Source organism: Notothenia coriiceps, unplaced genomic scaffold (assembly GCF_000735185.1).
Source record: "Notothenia coriiceps isolate Sejong01 unplaced genomic scaffold, NC01 NC01_scaffold00013390, whole genome shotgun sequence".
Taxonomy (NCBI): Eukaryota; Metazoa; Chordata; class Actinopteri; order Perciformes; family Nototheniidae; genus Notothenia; species Notothenia coriiceps.
Window position 1 is genome coordinate 1 of NW_011346091.1, and position 17,342 is coordinate 17,342.

General features: G+C 43.0%; 1 protein-coding gene across 1 annotated transcript in view; it reads right to left on the reverse strand.

Annotated features, from left to right (window-relative positions):
* Positions 1-85: 85 nt before the first annotated feature.
* depdc5 (DEP domain containing 5, GATOR1 subcomplex subunit) overlaps positions 86-17,342 on the reverse strand; it is a 22,718-nt gene continuing 5,461 nt past the window's right edge. The window contains exons 11-27 of the mRNA XM_010774041.1: positions 14,544-14,554; positions 11,721-11,824; positions 11,568-11,642; positions 10,155-10,289; positions 9,972-10,033; positions 8,907-8,980; positions 8,753-8,822; positions 8,618-8,654; positions 8,223-8,343; positions 7,428-7,660; positions 6,437-6,637; positions 5,999-6,134; positions 5,684-5,775; positions 4,940-4,999; positions 3,379-3,562; positions 749-909; positions 86-500 (exon numbers count right to left, since the gene is read on the reverse strand). Coding sequence (XP_010772343.1) covers positions 376-500; positions 749-909; positions 3,379-3,562; positions 4,940-4,999; positions 5,684-5,775; positions 5,999-6,134; positions 6,437-6,637; positions 7,428-7,660; positions 8,223-8,343; positions 8,618-8,654; positions 8,753-8,822; positions 8,907-8,980; positions 9,972-10,033; positions 10,155-10,289; positions 11,568-11,642; positions 11,721-11,824; positions 14,544-14,554 — 1,881 coding nt within the window. The 3' untranslated portion in view covers positions 86-375. The remainder of the gene's footprint in view (positions 501-748; positions 910-3,378; positions 3,563-4,939; positions 5,000-5,683; positions 5,776-5,998; positions 6,135-6,436; positions 6,638-7,427; positions 7,661-8,222; positions 8,344-8,617; positions 8,655-8,752; positions 8,823-8,906; positions 8,981-9,971; positions 10,034-10,154; positions 10,290-11,567; positions 11,643-11,720; positions 11,825-14,543; positions 14,555-17,342) is intronic.

A 17,342-nucleotide genomic window follows, 5' to 3' on the forward strand; every position in this document is an offset into this window, starting at 1 on the left:
AAACAAGGAAACCACACCTCCACGGAGCTCAGCGCGATTCACAACGTCCCGACCAATCAGAGCACACTGTGCTCACAGGGAGGGTGGGGGCTGGAGCTATTGGAGCTACAACGAGCCGTTAAAGGGGACCTTTAAAAAACTAAAACTGTTAAAAATGAAGGCTTCATCTCTTCTTTAAATTCTCTCCACTTTAAATCCTTTTCACTTTTTTAAAAGACAACTTAATTGTTTTACTGTGAGTGTTGTGTTTTCATACAGGATGGGACACGTGAGTGCACACGTATGCCTAACTTCTCTGGAGATACTTATTCTCTATTTGAGAGGTTCAATGGTCAAATAATGCAGCCTTGCAGAGTTCTTTGGGGTTGGGGGTACTCACTTGGGCAGGTAGCGAGTGGCAGTGATGATCTTGTCTTTGAGGCAAACTTTATGGAAGGTGCGACCCATACTGAGCCAGTACACCGTCTCCTCCACGTCGGCCCGCCGCAGAGACACTAGACCTAAAACCAGAGGAGGACGAGGACACACAACCAGGAAATTAATGCCACATGAGACAGTTTGTGGCATTAATATTCTACAACAAGAACTCTATACGAACAACTTAGAAGTACCTAATCACAAGCGAAATCTGAAATAATAATAATAAAGTAAGATCACTTTGGTGTGGGAACACAGTAGAAAATCTTGAAATGTTAAGGATTTGAAATAAATATATGTAGACAGCAAGTTAAATGAAACATGAGCTCACCCCTGGAGTAGAGGGGGCTGCTGCCCAGCGGGGTGTTGGCAGGCGGCTGCGGCTTCCTGTTGTTGGGCTGCACGATGATCTGGTAGCCCTGCATCAACCTCTGACAGATGAACTCCTCAAACACCTGACCCGCACTCATCACCGGAGCTTCATCTTCACGCCTGGAAACACACAGAGGCAAACACATCGACACTTATTCTGATAATTTGGACAGGAAAACTCATATGACTCGTATTACCTTTTATTCATAATAATAATAATAATAATAATAATAATAATACATGAGATTTTTATAGCGCTTTCCTAATGCTCAAAGACACTTGAGTTGTTATTAGCTTGGTTGTTTTCAAAGGAACATAATTACATGTGATTCTGCCTAGCAGGTAAAACATTTATTTTTAAATATGCACTAACCCTAGTTAATCATGTGAACTTTATGAAAGCTAATGCTGTATTTTCTTCTTTATACCAGTGTTTTCCCCAATGATTTTATTGATCCTCAATCCTAGCGTCCTATAACGATTGATCAAAGTGTAACTTCTGTCATTTTCAACTTGGACCCTATTTTCCCATTTATTTTCATCTAAGTGACTAATGGCGACGCTCTTCTTAAAAATTGCTCCACTATTGAGAGCTGTCGCTGGGGCTGAACTGATCTCCAATGAGGCAATAGTATGTATCTCCACTAAATGTGCACATTATTGCCTCTAACAGGCTCAGATTGATATTAAGTACCCGACAACATTATGGAAAGGGATCCTGCAGAGAAATAATACATGTTTTTTTACCTTTAACATGATCCTTTCTGGGTGACATTGTGTCTAAAAAGGCTCTCGCAAGGAGATGTTTTGAAATTTAGCGAGTGTTGACTTGTTAGAGGGGTAAAACAATGGAAACATATATTTGAGAGAGTGCTGGTGTTGCCAGAGTTTGTTCTGCATGAGTAGAGAAAGCATCAAAACGATTTCCAAGAACATGGCTTAACATAATGCCTATTATGTCAATTTTGTGATTATTGTGATTAGTCACTTAAAGGCCCGGACACACCAAGCTGACACCAAAGAACTGACACAGACGGACCCCCGACTGTTGTGTCGCCTCGCGTCTCTGCGTCTTGGCCATGTGTCGCACTGGAACACACCGCAAAGACTTCAGCCGACGGCCAAGAAGCACGTATGAACTGCGCATGCGTGAGTGGCAATAACTCTCCTTATCAGCAGGCGGCGGTAATGTGTATTCGTCATTCAAAAGAGGCAACAACCGGAAGACAGATTGCGTGATAACCGAGAGAAGAAGAACAGACTGCGTGTGATATAAACAAACAACAAATAGCGTGTGCGTTCCATTTTCACTCTACAGCGAGAAGCTCATGGGGTTTTCCCGAACCTGTGTCGAGAGCTGGAGTTAAAGGGGACCTATCATGCAAAATGCACTTTTGTACGTCTTTTATACATGAATATGTGTCCCCGGTATGTCAGGGAACTCACCAAGTCTCAGAAAACACAACCCTCTCTCTTTTCCCAAATCTCTAAAAACGGGGCTGCAACGGATCTGATACAGACTGATACAGATTTGAAAATTCTCTGACGTCAGAAACAACGAGCTCCGCTTAGTATATGGGCAACTCTCCACCTATCAGGGGAATAAGAGGTTGCCCTGGCATGGTAACAGCATGGTAACAGCATGGTAACATGACGCTCGTGCCTCGCCCCCCTCCTTTGCAGGGGGGCGTGCTCAGCTGCAGCTCATGCAAAGACGGGGCTGGAGGAGAGCAAATAGAGCGAAATGAGTCATGGCTAAAATGCATGATCTGTATGGTAATTTTTTTTTTAAACGTATAAATATACCTTATCGTATTGACGCATGGCCCTACACTATATTATTCAAATATAGCACGATAGGTCCACTTTAAATGAAATCTAAGATTTGCCTTCTTAATAGTTTGTTTGGGTCCCTCACTTCCGTTTCGCTTCTCCTGCACTGATTTGCTAGCTGAACAGCCAATCAGAGTGATTTCTTTTGCCGACAGCCTTTGGCCGACTGCAACATGTCGAATCGGTGGGTTTTCAGCCGAAAAGGTGTTGGCACGGCTGAAAAGACACAACGGTGCGGGACACACCAATCTGAGCAGGGTGTGTCGACGCTCATCGTCGGCCTGACGCCCATCGACGGCCAAAATCGGCCTGGTGTGTCCAGGCCTTAGACACGAAAACATGGGAAAATAGGGTCCATATTGGAAATTAGAATAGTTTTTGTTTTATTTTTCCTGAAATGTGAAGGTGCCATAAGAAGTGCCAGTAGTCTAAAAAATGTTATACTTTTGTATTACTTTTATACAAATATGATTATTTTTTTTGTTAATGGTTTCGAAAGAGAGACAGGTGATGATATGCAGAAATTTTCCACAGGCCGCAATCGAACCTGAGTCCACTGACTCTTTTCAGAATACTTTTAGTAGAAAAATCAACCATGAAAATAAAAATGTAGTAGAACCAAAAAGGATTTGAAAAGTAAAATGTCCTCCATATCATTCAATGAAATTACAGCATTGTGCCAGTGAATTTATGACCAGCTGACGAGTGTCTCAGACTTATACACAGAGCTGTTCTCCGCAGACAGGAGCCTCCTACCTCTCCAGGTCGCTGTGGGGCAGCAGGTCGTAGCAGCCCTCTGTGTAGTCGTTCTGCAGCGCCTGCCGGTCTGGGAAGTAGTCCGTGGTGAGGGGGAGGCAGGCTGGGGTGGTCAGAGACTTCCAGTCCACCCCCACTGTGCAGCAGAAGCTGGGCACTGTCGGGGGTGCAGACAGCAGCAGGGCTTCAGGGGCACCCACACACACACACATACAAAACATCCCCACAGCAAAGACAAGTGCATGTACCCAGAGTGGAGAGGTACATGTGTGGGGGGGCAGGGAAGGATATAGGGAGGAAGGGGAAGCACAGGGGTGTAATAAATAAAGACAGGAGGGGATAGGATGAAGACGTGAAGGTGGAAACAAAAGAGTGAAGACAAACAAAGAAGAGAGTAGAAGAGAGGGGCAGAACAAACAGAACGTGTTACTTTACTGGTGATTCCTGAGCAGCCTGGAGTAGAGGTGCAGTGATCAGACATGCAGATTGTAGCCCGGTGACAGTCTGAGATCAACATCACTCACAAGCAAGTGAAAATGTGTGCAAGAGCCGTTTATGTATATTGTTGGAACGTCATATTTTTTGTTGAGTTTTGTCCTGCAGTATTTTTTTGGAAACTAGGTGGCAAGGATTAGATGCACAGGGATTTATAATCGGCGAATAGGCAGAGGAAACGCACACATGTGTTCCTAGCCCTTTTGTGCTCGGGCCCTGATTAACCTCAAACTATACTGGATATAAATACTGGAAATTCTGTCATTTGTCCGTGTACAATCCCTACAATGGCAACCAGAAAAGGACATTGGGACGTGTAAAAATGTGTTAGAACTGAGTGCGTTCCCTCTACATATGCCCTTCTCTACCTATCAACAATGCCCCTATTTATACCTACCTGTGCATCTAATCACCACCACTAAAACAATACAGCAGGATATAACTTAAAACAATATGACATGCTAACAGTCAGCATAAATGTATCCTACAATGTGTCAAAATCTCAGGAAAGGTGTAACCTGTATAGTGAATTTAAGAAGAGAATCACATCATGCAGACATACAGCTGGTGAGCCAACTCCTAAAAATGGTGTGCAAGACAGACTTTTTTTAACAGAAGGTCCCATTTACAATCAATCAAGAGAAACTGCCATGCAGGAGTGATCTATATATACACAAGGCTCTGTGAATGCAAACAGATCACCGTGAAGGAAAATGATGCTCATTAATTAAAGGAGTTGTAGACATGGTCATATTTCGTCATGAGACTTAAGATCAACAGAAGGCCCAGAGATGAGGAAGGAAAGAGTGGGACAGAGAAAGAGAGGTGACAGAGGGAGGAGGAGGGGGAACCCGAGCCACATGACCTGTAGTTGTTTATAACTGAGACCCCTGGAGACCGACGCCCACAGAAACCTGCCTGCCACAACTGAATGACCCTCACAGGTTAAGGACACCACCAAAGGTTATCTGCCCTTATCAGTATGGTGATTATGAATCACAACCCGATCCTGAGTTTTTTTTACATACTTATAATTTATGTTTTCATAGGGACGAGATGGACTCACTTGGATCGGCACCGTTGAGGGAAACGTCTTCAAATGTGGAGCCGCAATTGTTTATGGTTCCTATACAGAGATCACAATTAAACATATAGAAAGACAGGAACAATATTTTAGAGGGTGCAACCAACAAATAATATATTTTTCAAGTAATCTGACAATTATTTTCAATCTCAAAAAGGAGCAAATTGAATATAGCAGTTTCCCATAGTCCAAAGTAATGTGTAAAAACATTTTTTATGTTGTGCAATATTCTAAACCATAGAGTGTAGTTTTAAACCCAACTTGATTTACTGTCATATACAAGACAGAAAAGCAGCAAATCCTCACGTTTGAGAAGCTGGAACCTGTACGTTTATGACACTTTTTTTGTTTTAAAAATGGTTGGCAATTATTTATTTCCTACCAATTAATTGACTAACTGTTGCAGCTCTTTGAATGACTTCCTTTTTTGAGCTGAACATGGCTCAATCCTCATTTTGAAAGGATAAGGTTGGTTCATTGTTAAAACAAATGTATTGCCCAAAAATTGAAAAGATTTAACAAAAGTTACTTTAAAGGAGGAAATAATGCATTTGTTGGGGACTATTTTCAGAGGGTGGAATGATAAAGGAACTTATAACCCAGTGCAATAGTGTGTCTCATTTATAAAATATCGCCAACATTTACTCAAAAATAAATCCTTGCTATAAGTCTGGTGTTCTTTTGTCACTGCAAGTAAAGCATATTGTTTTTGAGCAGACATATCACCACTATTGTTGCTCCCTGGACTCCCGGTGAACTCCTCCATCCCTCCACCGATGTAAAGGCCGTTCTCTCCTGCATGCCTAGAGACTGTCCGCCTAGAATATAAAGGGAAATAATAAACATTCATGTCCCTGTCTGTGACTGCTCCTAGTACAAGGATGGGTTAAAAGCAGAGGACATATTTCACTGTGTGTGCTGTGTGCATGTATGTGTGACAAATAAAAAAGGTTTCATCATCCGACTCTTCTTCTTCTTGTGTTTTAAGATGCATTTATTTACAAAAGCAGGTGTTTGTTCCTTGTGGAAGGTGGGGCTAACCTTCCAGTGGCCTCGTGATACGCCAGCTCCAGCAGCTCAGCGGAGGTGTGGGCGGGGTCTCTCTGCTGACTGCCCTGCAGCTCAGCCATGTTCTGTCTGGTCTGGTGATGGATCTGGATAGCCTCTCCAGAAGGACCTGCAGAACAACACTCACAGTCTGATGTTTGGATAAATACCAGCGTTACTGCATTCATTTACTTCTTACTCATCCCAAAATAATGTGATGCCTTGAGTTAAAGGGGAAGGAAGTTGCCAAAAATAAGTTAATTGAAATGATGAGAAATTGTATTTTTTAATACACATGTGGTGTGTGTGTGTGTGTGTGTGTGTGTGTGTGTGTGTGTGTGTGTGTGTGTGTGTGTGTGTGTGTGTGTGTGTGTGTGTGTGTGTGTGTGTGCGTGCGCATGCGTGTGCATGCGTGCGTGCGTGTTCCCTCACCAACAGGGAAGGTGTGCATCCAGCGCCGCCGGTTGGAGGTGAGCTTCATGGGCATCCTGGACGGCGTGAAGGGGTTAATCAGTGCTCTTTGGGGGGTGTACCCTCCGGGGCGGATGTGCAGGGTGGACTCAGCACTTCCCACGGTGAACCTGCCAGGGGCACTGGAGTCCCGCTGAGAGTCCATCATCTTCTCCAACAACTCTGAACAACACAGCAGAAAAGGAGAATGGAGTGGAGAAAGGAAAACGGTGGAGCAAACAGATCCCTTGTAAGTGTTTCCCTTTAAGGGACAATTCAGATATTCTGAAGTGTTGCTGTATGAGGTACTTATCAATAACATTTGTTTAACAGGGAAAGCAGATAAACATGTTTTTTTCCACCAAAAGGTCAGACACACCAAAAATATTCAACATCAGTTTACTCTATATTTTGATATTTGATCTGGCCAGCCCTTGCCTACAGGGAACTCAAGGCGTTAACTATCATCTCTTGGAAGCCACAAGCCTCCATTGAAAATTACAGTCATTTATCTTGCAGACTATGGAAGTTTCTGGTTTACTTTTGCCTTGATCGATTTGTTGATGTTCTTGTGTGACTGGTGATATAAAGGGGTTAGTTGGAAGTCACACAATAACACAAACAAACTTACGGATCAGTGGTTGATCAGCAATATCCATGTTTAGCAAGTTGAAATGACTTTTTTTGTCAAAGAGTCTGGTGTCTTATAAGAGCATAGATGACTATACCAGCTTTAATTGTGTTGTCAAAAATGGCTTTCTAAAGGCAAGGTAGAGTGATGAAAATATAAGAAATGTAGTGTCTACTAAAATTGTACTCTTGCCCCCCATACATTCCTTTAAATTAGTGTGGTATGCCTGGCTGTTTCTCCAAGGTGGGAGAATTCCTTTTGTCATTTACCACAGATAATACACTGACCCTGGATAAGTACCTCATACCTCCAATCTATCCCTCTTGGATGTGAATCAGTTACCTCTGGTGCTGGTGTATCCCAGGGAGCTGCTGACTTCATACTGGACAAGAGGCATGCGGGGGATGAGCAGCATGTTGGACACGGGGCCCAGGCTGTCGTCAGAGGCCAGGCTGCGCTGCTCCTCCGGCCCCGCAGAGCGAACAGGAGGCGACGCTCCGATGCTCGCACTGACCTCCACCGAGCCCCAGCTCTTCCTCCCACTGGTCCCACTCGCCTCTCTGTCTCGACCCATTCTGAAAGACACACAGTCATTGATCACCAGGGTTGGAGGTCCACAAGGATAACTCTAATAGTATGCCAGTGGCGTTCCCTGATGCATATTCCCCATAAATTAATATTTTGTCAGTTTTAATTGACAGTGTTTGGAACCTAGCGGCGTAAGTAGAAGATTTCCTGATGTTAAGGTTCTCTCGTGTTATATGGATGATTGTTCCCAACCACGAAGCCATTTTGATGTATTAATATCAAGATTTAGAGCCAACAGACTAAATAGTACTTGTTTTGTTTTTGGTGTGTTCAATTGAAGAATGCTTTTCAAATTAAAATAAAACTCCACGTCGGGGAAGACTCAAGATGTATAGCATATTCATTATTCACCATAAATACTTTGAATGAGTAGATAGTTGTTACCATAATGATAGAAAACAGGTTATTATTCTAAGTACTTGGAATAATAAACAAGTCACACAAATGCCTGGTTAAAGTTGCGCAACTTTCATATAGCCAAAGTAAGCCGTGGAACCACACAGGGTGTACTGTGTGTCTAACTAAAGCTAGTTTAGTGTAGTAAGGTACCTGAAGTTGGTGCTCCTCTGAATTCGTGACGGGCCAGGCAGTCTGAACACCTGAGCATCATGGGCGTCGTAGTCCACCTGAATAGGGAGGCTGTTTTCAGAGTCCTTTGGAGCGCAGAGAGCTGGAAGAGGTTTAGCATCATTAAGATGTATCCAAGGCTCCCTGTTTTATAGCAATCCTTCCATCAACTGTAAAGCCATTGCACAAATCAATCTCATTGTGGCACTTGAGGAAAGTCAGGAGATAACCAATGTCAGAGGCAATTATATAATGACAACAATGAATATCTAAATAATCCAGGAGATGCTGAGATATATTTGACAGTGGTGAAACAGGCCACCCCTGGCATTCTAGAGATTCGAAAGAGCTCAGAGAGGCAACGGGTTGTAACTTACTGTGTTCCTTGCTGCTCTTGAATTTCTCAGCATGAAGCTACAAGAAATGTAGGTTTAACAAGTCAAAACATGCAAAAAATAACTTTTTGAATTTGTTAAAGTCACTCAACAGTCCGTGATCAAATGTGGATGCACCTTGCGTCCGGCCAGTTTGATTCGAGGAGTAAAGGAGCTGCAAGAGTTCTGACTTTTGGAGGTGTAGAAGCTGCAGGTGTGGAAGAAAAATATGCAAGTCATCAGCTTTGCATAGAATGAAAATGTATATTTATTTATCAGCTGAATGTTTAACCTGTGGTTGATCCAGTGAGGAAGGTTGTAGTCGTCTCCAACCCGAGAGTCTCCAGGTGCTGTCCTGTTGTGTAGCTACAGAGAGGATGAACATCAGAAACCAACAAGTATAACATCCAATGTAACAGAAACAAACTTTCTGAATCAATACTGCTCAAGCAGGTGTCCAGTATGAACAGAAGGAATGATGAGAGCAATCAAACCCTGTTTCACTTCCATATGTATGAGTTTTGTCAGACAGACTTTGAAAGCTGTTGACCTATGCTTTAAAGATCTCAACCTTAACATTACTAAATCCCAATCAATATTCAATCTTATATTACAACACCTACCATGTATTACATTGATCTACTAACCACTTGTATGTAATATACACGCCAGAGCCAGTGGTGAAATGTAATTAAGTACATATACTCAATTACTGTACTTATGTACAAATCTGAGCTACTTGTACTTTTGAGAAATTGAGTATTTTTGCATAATGCTACTTTACACTTTTACCCAACTACATTTTGTAGGAAAATAGTCAACGACTATTACTCCAGTGCATATATTTTGCAACTTTAATCAATAGCTACATTACATGGTTTTAGGTTTATCAACCCAGCAGTATTTAAAGTAAACCAAATACAATATTTAAGTGATGAACATACTGATGCATCAATAATTATAAAACAATTATTTAATGTATATGATTGTAAAATTCTGCATGATGAGTACTTTAAGAATATTTTGATGCTGATACTTTTATACTTTTCTTTAGTACAATATTGGATACAGGAATTTATTTTTACACCGTAGTATTGATACTTTAACTTTAGTAAATATCTGAGTACTTATTGCTGCTGAACTGGATTGGTGTATTGACAGGTCTTTCTATTATCGCATTATTACCAATGAGGGTGGAGAAGTACCATCTCTCTGCATAATGCATTACATTTCAACAACACAAACTATTCCTCCATCATAATCCTCTTACCTTAACTAGGTCAGGAAACTGCTGACTTGATGTGTGTGTTTTCAAAACAGGTGTATGAACTAAGCATCTACAGTCCGAATGTATTACCTTGAATAACGGTACAGCGTGTAATGGCTGCTCGCCCATACACACCAAGTCCACCCCGATACCTAAAGAGGGAGAAATCACCTTGCAATATATGACATTATATTTAGCTGACGTGTCTATTCAAAGCAAATTAGAGTGAGGATACAAACCATCTGTCGGACACGTGATTGTGTCATCACTCACCATTGTCAATCATACGCTGCTTGGTGAGAATCATAAGCAGACGGTCCACTTCGAACACCCCCACCCCCGGCGTGATGACCACCGACATCTGGCCGGTGCGGTCAAAGTTACGGTTGATGTAGTGCTTGTCAAAAACTGCGGAGACATGGTCAGTGTCAGCTTTCTAATCTTTATCAGTTAGTAACAAGTGACAGACGCTGACTTATCTGGATATATCCTTCTAAAAAGAATAACTTTTCAAGATTTCCACTTTTGGATACACTTTGGAACTCACGCAGAGAATGAGACTAGAGTGAACGAGGAGAATGAGTACCGTAAGTACTACCTGTTTATATATTTGATTTAATGTTATGAAAATTCAAGAGTTTTCTTTGTGACTTTCTGAAGGGTCAGGAACTCCTTTAAATTAAATATTCCATGCAAGGCTATGTTCCCCAAAATGTTTAGAAAAATTCAGTTGTAAATTATCCATCTTCTCTTAAAAAGATGCTTATGTACACTTTTCTGCTTTTGTACTCTTCCTCACTTCACTTGTATTACAAATATAATTAATTTCCTTAAAGAGAGACAATATTGAAAGTAGCTTAAGGATATTTTATTGATTTTCTAAAGATAATATAATGATCATGAATAACTTTGACCACAATGATCATGTAGTGTACATCTGACAACGTGACAGGATGGTCATGTTATATACATTTTCCTATATATCTATAATAAAAAAATCCTATCCTAAAAAGTCAAAACACAATATTGGATAGGAAAAATAATCAATCACTCAGCATGAACACAGCTCGGTCACAGAAATGTTTTTTTAGCAATTCCAACTGAGGAACTTTATAAAATAACGGATTTAAATAATGAACGAGTCACAATAGCATTTCCGTCTGATTATCACTCTAACAACTCGGTTTGATCACTAACACAATTTAGAATAAGTCACCTAGCCACTGTCTCTCAGATGAGTCAAATATCTATATAAAGGTGTTACAGTTATATGCAGGGGTGCACACAACTTTCTCAGTGAGGTACTCAGATGAGTACCTGGAGTCAGTGTTTGGTACTCCAACTTCCGGCTCCCTCAAACTGCAGAGCTTCGTGACCACAGAGCGTGTGAACGTTGTGATCAGCTGTTTTAGCGCAGTGCTGCTGTACAGGCCGACGTTAACAGCAGCCCTGTCTTTGCACACGGAGACCGACTCCGTCGTCCGGTGATCTAACCGCCTTATGGAAAAGCTTCACATATACATCGGTACGCAAATGCGCTTTGTGACACAAGTGACGGTACGCATTTCAGATTGTTGCCACGCATGCGTACCTGCGTACCACTTATGTGCACCCCTGGTTATATGCCCACATTAAACACCTCCTCTTTTTCTGGGATCAGACATGTTCTGGAATTGGACCACTCACCATTGAAGGAAAGGTTGATGGCCTCCAGGTAGTTTCCTTGAGCAGCAGTGGAGTTGTAACCGACAGAAAAACCATCTGGAATGAGAGAAAATAAAGAAGAAACACAAAGCAGGAGTTTGGTTACAGAAGGCGAACACTGGACAGATCCACTACCTTCTTCCTTCAGCCGCACCAGCACAGGATACTGGATGAAGAGCTTCTTGATGGTGACAAGCAGGGACGTCCACTCATCCCGCCTCTCGTTCTGAGCCACCACCCTGAGCACAAAACAGTGAAGCGCACCATGATCTCCATCCTCTAATAAGTACCTTGGATCACCTTAAAGTCCTTATCTTACATTAAAAACTGTTTTTGGCAGTTGATTTCTGGGGGGTGTATGCAACAGATAGTCAATGTATGTTTCTTTATTTCATACTGAATAATATGTAAAAAAAGGAAAAATATTAGGTCCAATAAAAAAAACTTTGCTTCTGGAAGCAGGCCATTTCGTGACGTCACGTGTGGTTCCCGGCTGCCGCTGTCTGGATCCCTGCTGCCGTCCGGATCGACAGCCAATGCGCGCAGCCAGCGAGAGTTCACAACGAAAAATGGCGTCAAATATTGTTGATGTTTACGCATCAGAAAAAGCTAATAGCGCGGGTATTTGGCACAATTTGACAGAACAATTATTTGGTGTGGACGATGCGAGCAGTGACGATGAATCTGAACGATCTCTGCCGCCTTTTACACCAGAAATAAGAGGCCTAGAACCGTATAGGTTCGAGCCAGCAAAACGCGAATGTGCACCACCGGCCTTCTCTTTCGGGAACAAATGAACGGTAAAACCATCCCAATTGGTGTTGCTACCCCCGCCAACGACACACCTCTTCACCATGATCCTTAAAGCTTCGGGAAATCCGGGAAAAAACAAGACAAACTCGGAGATAAACACTGATACACAAAGTTGAGATGCGGCTATACCAGCAATGCTAAGACAAGACCTCTTAGGTGGTGGGAATGTCGCCTTTTAGTCACTAATACACAATGTTACCCGCAATCGGGTTGGTCCTTTTACTGGTTTGTCTACGTCTCTACGGACGGCACCGCCAGACCACGGCATAACCGCGCGCTGGAAAACGCGCGAGCGACGACCTCCCTGTCACACTCGACCCGCATGACGCACAGCAAAGGACAAACGACGCACCCCCAGACGCCCCTGTCACCGGTAGCGCTTGAGTCGGACTTGAGTCCGGACTTAAGTCGGACTCGTGTGTCCCCTGCGCCTCCCGCCCCACGACTTCCCCGGACGTCGGGTGGGGTAGACGGCTCGCGAGGTGATCGGTGGGCGTGGGGGGGCGGGTGGGGGTTTGCGTCACGTGGATGTCACATTCGTGCGGTGCAAAGCGGACCGACGCTCCGAGGTGATCGTGGGAAGGCCAAGTGTCAAAGCGGGCGGACTCCTCCTCACCACACAACACGACAACTCCCTCGCGAGGTGCGCGTAACCCGAGTTAAGACCTGGTGTACCCCAAGTAAACCAGCAGCCAATGCAGTGAACGCAGGGCGGCTTTTTAGAGGTTGCGTCCGTAAGACCCCCGTCCCGTATGCTGTCCATAAAAGACACAATCCGTCAAAATGAGCGGATGTCCCCCAATGAAACGCTCGGCCAAAGACCTGGGCAAATGTACGTCTCTTTTGGAAGTATTGCTGTGTTCCCCCTGCCCGAATTATTGGCCCTTTTCGTACTGTACGCTGAATTCAAACAAAACAAAACAGTATTAAACCAAATGATAATGAACGTCGATAAAGGTGAATATACGGGAAGTAATTTGAAAGTGAGGGTGATGTATTTTGTGTAATCGGAAAAAATACTGAAAATATTCATAGGTTTTAACGGGAGTTTAACTTTTTAACTTTACCGGAGTTTAACTGGTGTAATTTAAGAGAATGTACGAATAAAATTCGTTACTTGTTCTATTATACTATAGGGAAGTTTTTATATTATGACAACTTTTCTGCGGGTCGACGACGGATTTAGCCACGGAAGAACTATGAAATTCAATATAAACCAGAACTAGTATTAAGACGTGAAAGTCTGACTAATAAATCTTTTGTCCCTGAAAAAATCAATGTATTATTATCTCATAAAAATTCGGTTTCTAAATAATGTAATGACTTCATTTAGAACTTAGACTTTATGAAGAAGATGGGAGAGCCATTGTTGTAATCCTTGTGAGTGGTTGTCAGAACCGGCAACATCTACATGCAACCTTTTCATGGTGACGAGTGGAGTACTGCCACGGTCAAAGAAAGAGGACACGACATTGTAGTTTGTGTGACGACAACAAAGTATAAAAACTTTCTCTACAATGTTGTTTTCTCTTTTTTTCTCTTCTTTAGTGTTTTGGAAGGGTGAACCGTTTCTTCCAGTCTGGTCCCTTCGGCAACGTCGGAAAGTTTCGATGTCTAGTGGACTTTCGTCCTGTAATTATAGTGACGTACTTATGTGTATTTGTCTAGTTTAGGACGAAATGTGTTTAGCACTCTCGCGAGTTTGCATTGGGTATCTACGAGTTTCAGGGTGTAGAGTGTCGAGTTAGACCTACCTTCGTACATGTGGCTACCGTCTGCCACCCGCGCGTTTGTGGTGGACGCAGTGTTCTAGTTCTGTAAGTTCGAACTTATAAGTGACGGTCACAAATAAATAAACTCCGTAGTGGAGTGAAGAGAACTTACAGAACTAGAACACTGGGTCCACCACGAACGGCGAGGTCACGACGGGGTAGCCACATGTAGAAAGTAGGTCTACTCGGACACTTCTACGACCCTGAAACTGTAGATACCAATCAAACTCGGAGAGTGTAACACGAATTCGTCCAACTAGACCAAATACAAAAAGTAGTCCACCTATAATTACACGGACGAAAAGTCCAGGCGCGCGAGACATGAAACTCTTCCGCATTTGCCGAAGGACGAGACTGGAAAAACGGTTCACACCTTCCAAACACCTAAAAAGAAGAGAAAAAAAAGAGAAAACAACCATTGTAGAACGAAAGTTTATACTTTGTTGTCGTCACAAAACTCAATTTGTGTCCCTCGTTCTTGCACGTCAGTACTTTGCCACTGCTGCAGCGATGAAAAGAGTGCATGTAAATGTTGCGGTTCCTGACCAACGCCGACTCAAAAGGAATACAAAATGGTCTGCCATCTTCTTCATAGTCTAGTCTAGCCAATGACAGATCATTACCAATATTATGAAACCGAAATTTTATGAGAATAATAATGATTTCTCAGGACTAAAAGATTTATGTCAACTTCACGGTCTTAATACTAGCCCTGTTTCATATGAATTTCGATAGTCTTTCGTGGCTAATTACGTGTCACGCCAGAAAAAGTTTCATAATGATATAAAAATCCCTATAATATAATAGAACAAGTAACGAATGTTTATGTACGATTCTCCCCCGCTTAAATTTCACAGTTAACTCCGTTAAAAGTTAAAAAGTTAAACTCGTTTAAAACGCCCTATGAATATTTCATAGTATATTTTTCCGATTACACATAACAACATACATCACCCATCACTTTCAAAATTACTTCGTTCTATTATCTCTTATGAGTTCATTTTCGATGGTAACTACCCTGTTTTGTTTGTTTTGAAGTCAGGGTACAGTACCGAAAAACGGCCAAGTTAATGGGCAGGGGAACACGACCAATACTTCCAAAAAGACGTAACAATTTGCCGCAGTTTTTGGGAGTTTTCATTTGGGACCGAAATCGCTGATTTTGACGATTGTGTCTTTTATGGGACGAGATACGGACGGGGTCTTAACGATCGCCGCAACCCCCTCTAAAGAAGGCCCGTTGGTGTCACGTGGCATTTGCCTGCTGGTTTTACGTTTGGGTAACCAGGTTTACCTGTTGAGGCACCTCGAGGAGTGTGTGTGGTGTGTGAGAGAAGTCGCGCGCTTTTGACACTGCCGGCGGACCCCCCCTCCCACGATCACCTCGGAGCGGGGTCGCCCGCTTATTGACACCGCCACGAAGTGACATCGTACACGTGACCGCAAACCACCCCGGCCCCCCACGCCCACGATCACCTCGGGAGCGTCCTACCCCACCGGAGTCGGGGAAGTCGGTGGGGGGGGGGAACAACACAAAAAGGAATGGCGCAGGGAACAGGCCACGAGTCCGGACTTAAGTCCCGACTAAAAAAAAAAGTCCGACTCAAAGCGCCTACCGGAGTGACGAGGGGCGGGTCTGGGTGCGTCGTTGTCCTTTGCTGTGGTCGATGTGGGTCGAGTGCTGACAGGCGAGGTCGTCGCTCGGCGCGACTCATAGTCGGATTACTGCCCGTTTTACTGGGAGCACAGCAGGGTGCGTCTGTGGGCGACTAAGTAAGTGAGCGCACCGCGTGACAGGCGTCTCTGCTGCGTCCGGTTGTCCTTTGCTGTGTCATTTGGGGTCGAGTGGTGACAGGGCGAGGTCGTCGCTCGGCGCGTTTCAGGGCGGTTATGCCCGTGCGGTCTGGGTGCGTCGTAAGAGTAGACAAACAGTAAAAGAACCAACGATGCCGGTAACATTGTGTATTAGTTGACTAAAAGGCGACGATTGCCACCACCTTAAGTAGAGTCTTGTCTCACCCCGCTCGACTGGTTAGTCTCGTGTTCACCCGAGTATCCCTCTCCCTCCCCCGCCCCGTCCTCGAGGTTGTTCCGCAGATCCTGTCTTCACTTACTGTGTATGATAATGCTCTGACAATACTCTTTGGTTACACTCCAAACCTTCGTAACTTGTTACATTTAGATAAGATCATCTGGAGTTGTTACCTTAATACTAGTTCATCTTTACGCCGGTACTGGTAGCCCGTGGAAATTTCATGGTTTTGATTTTCGGACTGCTTACGTCTTGCCTTTACAAGTCTTATAAATAAATAGATATAATATATACAATATATGTAGATATCATATATTGATAAATAAAATCATTGACGTTAGTCAATCAATCATTAGGTAACTTAAACGATCGACCGAAGCTGCGCATATGACAACCACGTCGAATGAAATTTGAGGTATTTATCCACTTGGTATTACAGTTATCCAATATATGAATGCATGACATAAATTATAAATAATTGTCGATGGATTATAAAACTGTATTTTCATCTCTTCACCTTCTCATGTTATATTACGAAAGTTTAACGGCTTCATCCTCAATCTCTCAATAACTTACTCTAATTGCCTTATGGGTTCATTTTTACATAAATTCAAGAATCATAACATCTCATTCCATTGTGTTGATCATGAAGGTTATGCGCAACAGCTCGGTGTCACTCAATAACTTTCGTAAAATAGTACATTATGTTTACATTAAAGTGAGTCTCCTCAAAAGGACTCTAGGGACTCTCCAAAGGTAGTCCGTCCTAGTGCTACCTGCAAAAATACTCCTGAAAAATGTCCAATTGGTACTCGTTGATATGCTGTGTAAACTACTTTATTCAATTCAGAATAGCAACGCATTAAGACTCCGACTTTCTAGTATCTTGACAAAGTTTTACGTAATTGAACAACGCAAGAATAAGGTCATTGTGCACTATATCTAGCTTATAGCAAAGGATAAACGACATTTAGTGAACGAATTATAGCCCCTTTTTACCCAGTTTAAGTACTCCATAGGTCTTTTCAGACCTAAGTTGAACGGCGACGAACCACGACACAGCACTGCAGTGCACACCAAGGCGGCGTTAGGACCACTCAAGTCGGGCAGGGCTCGTAGTGTGTCAGTCCAATCGTAACG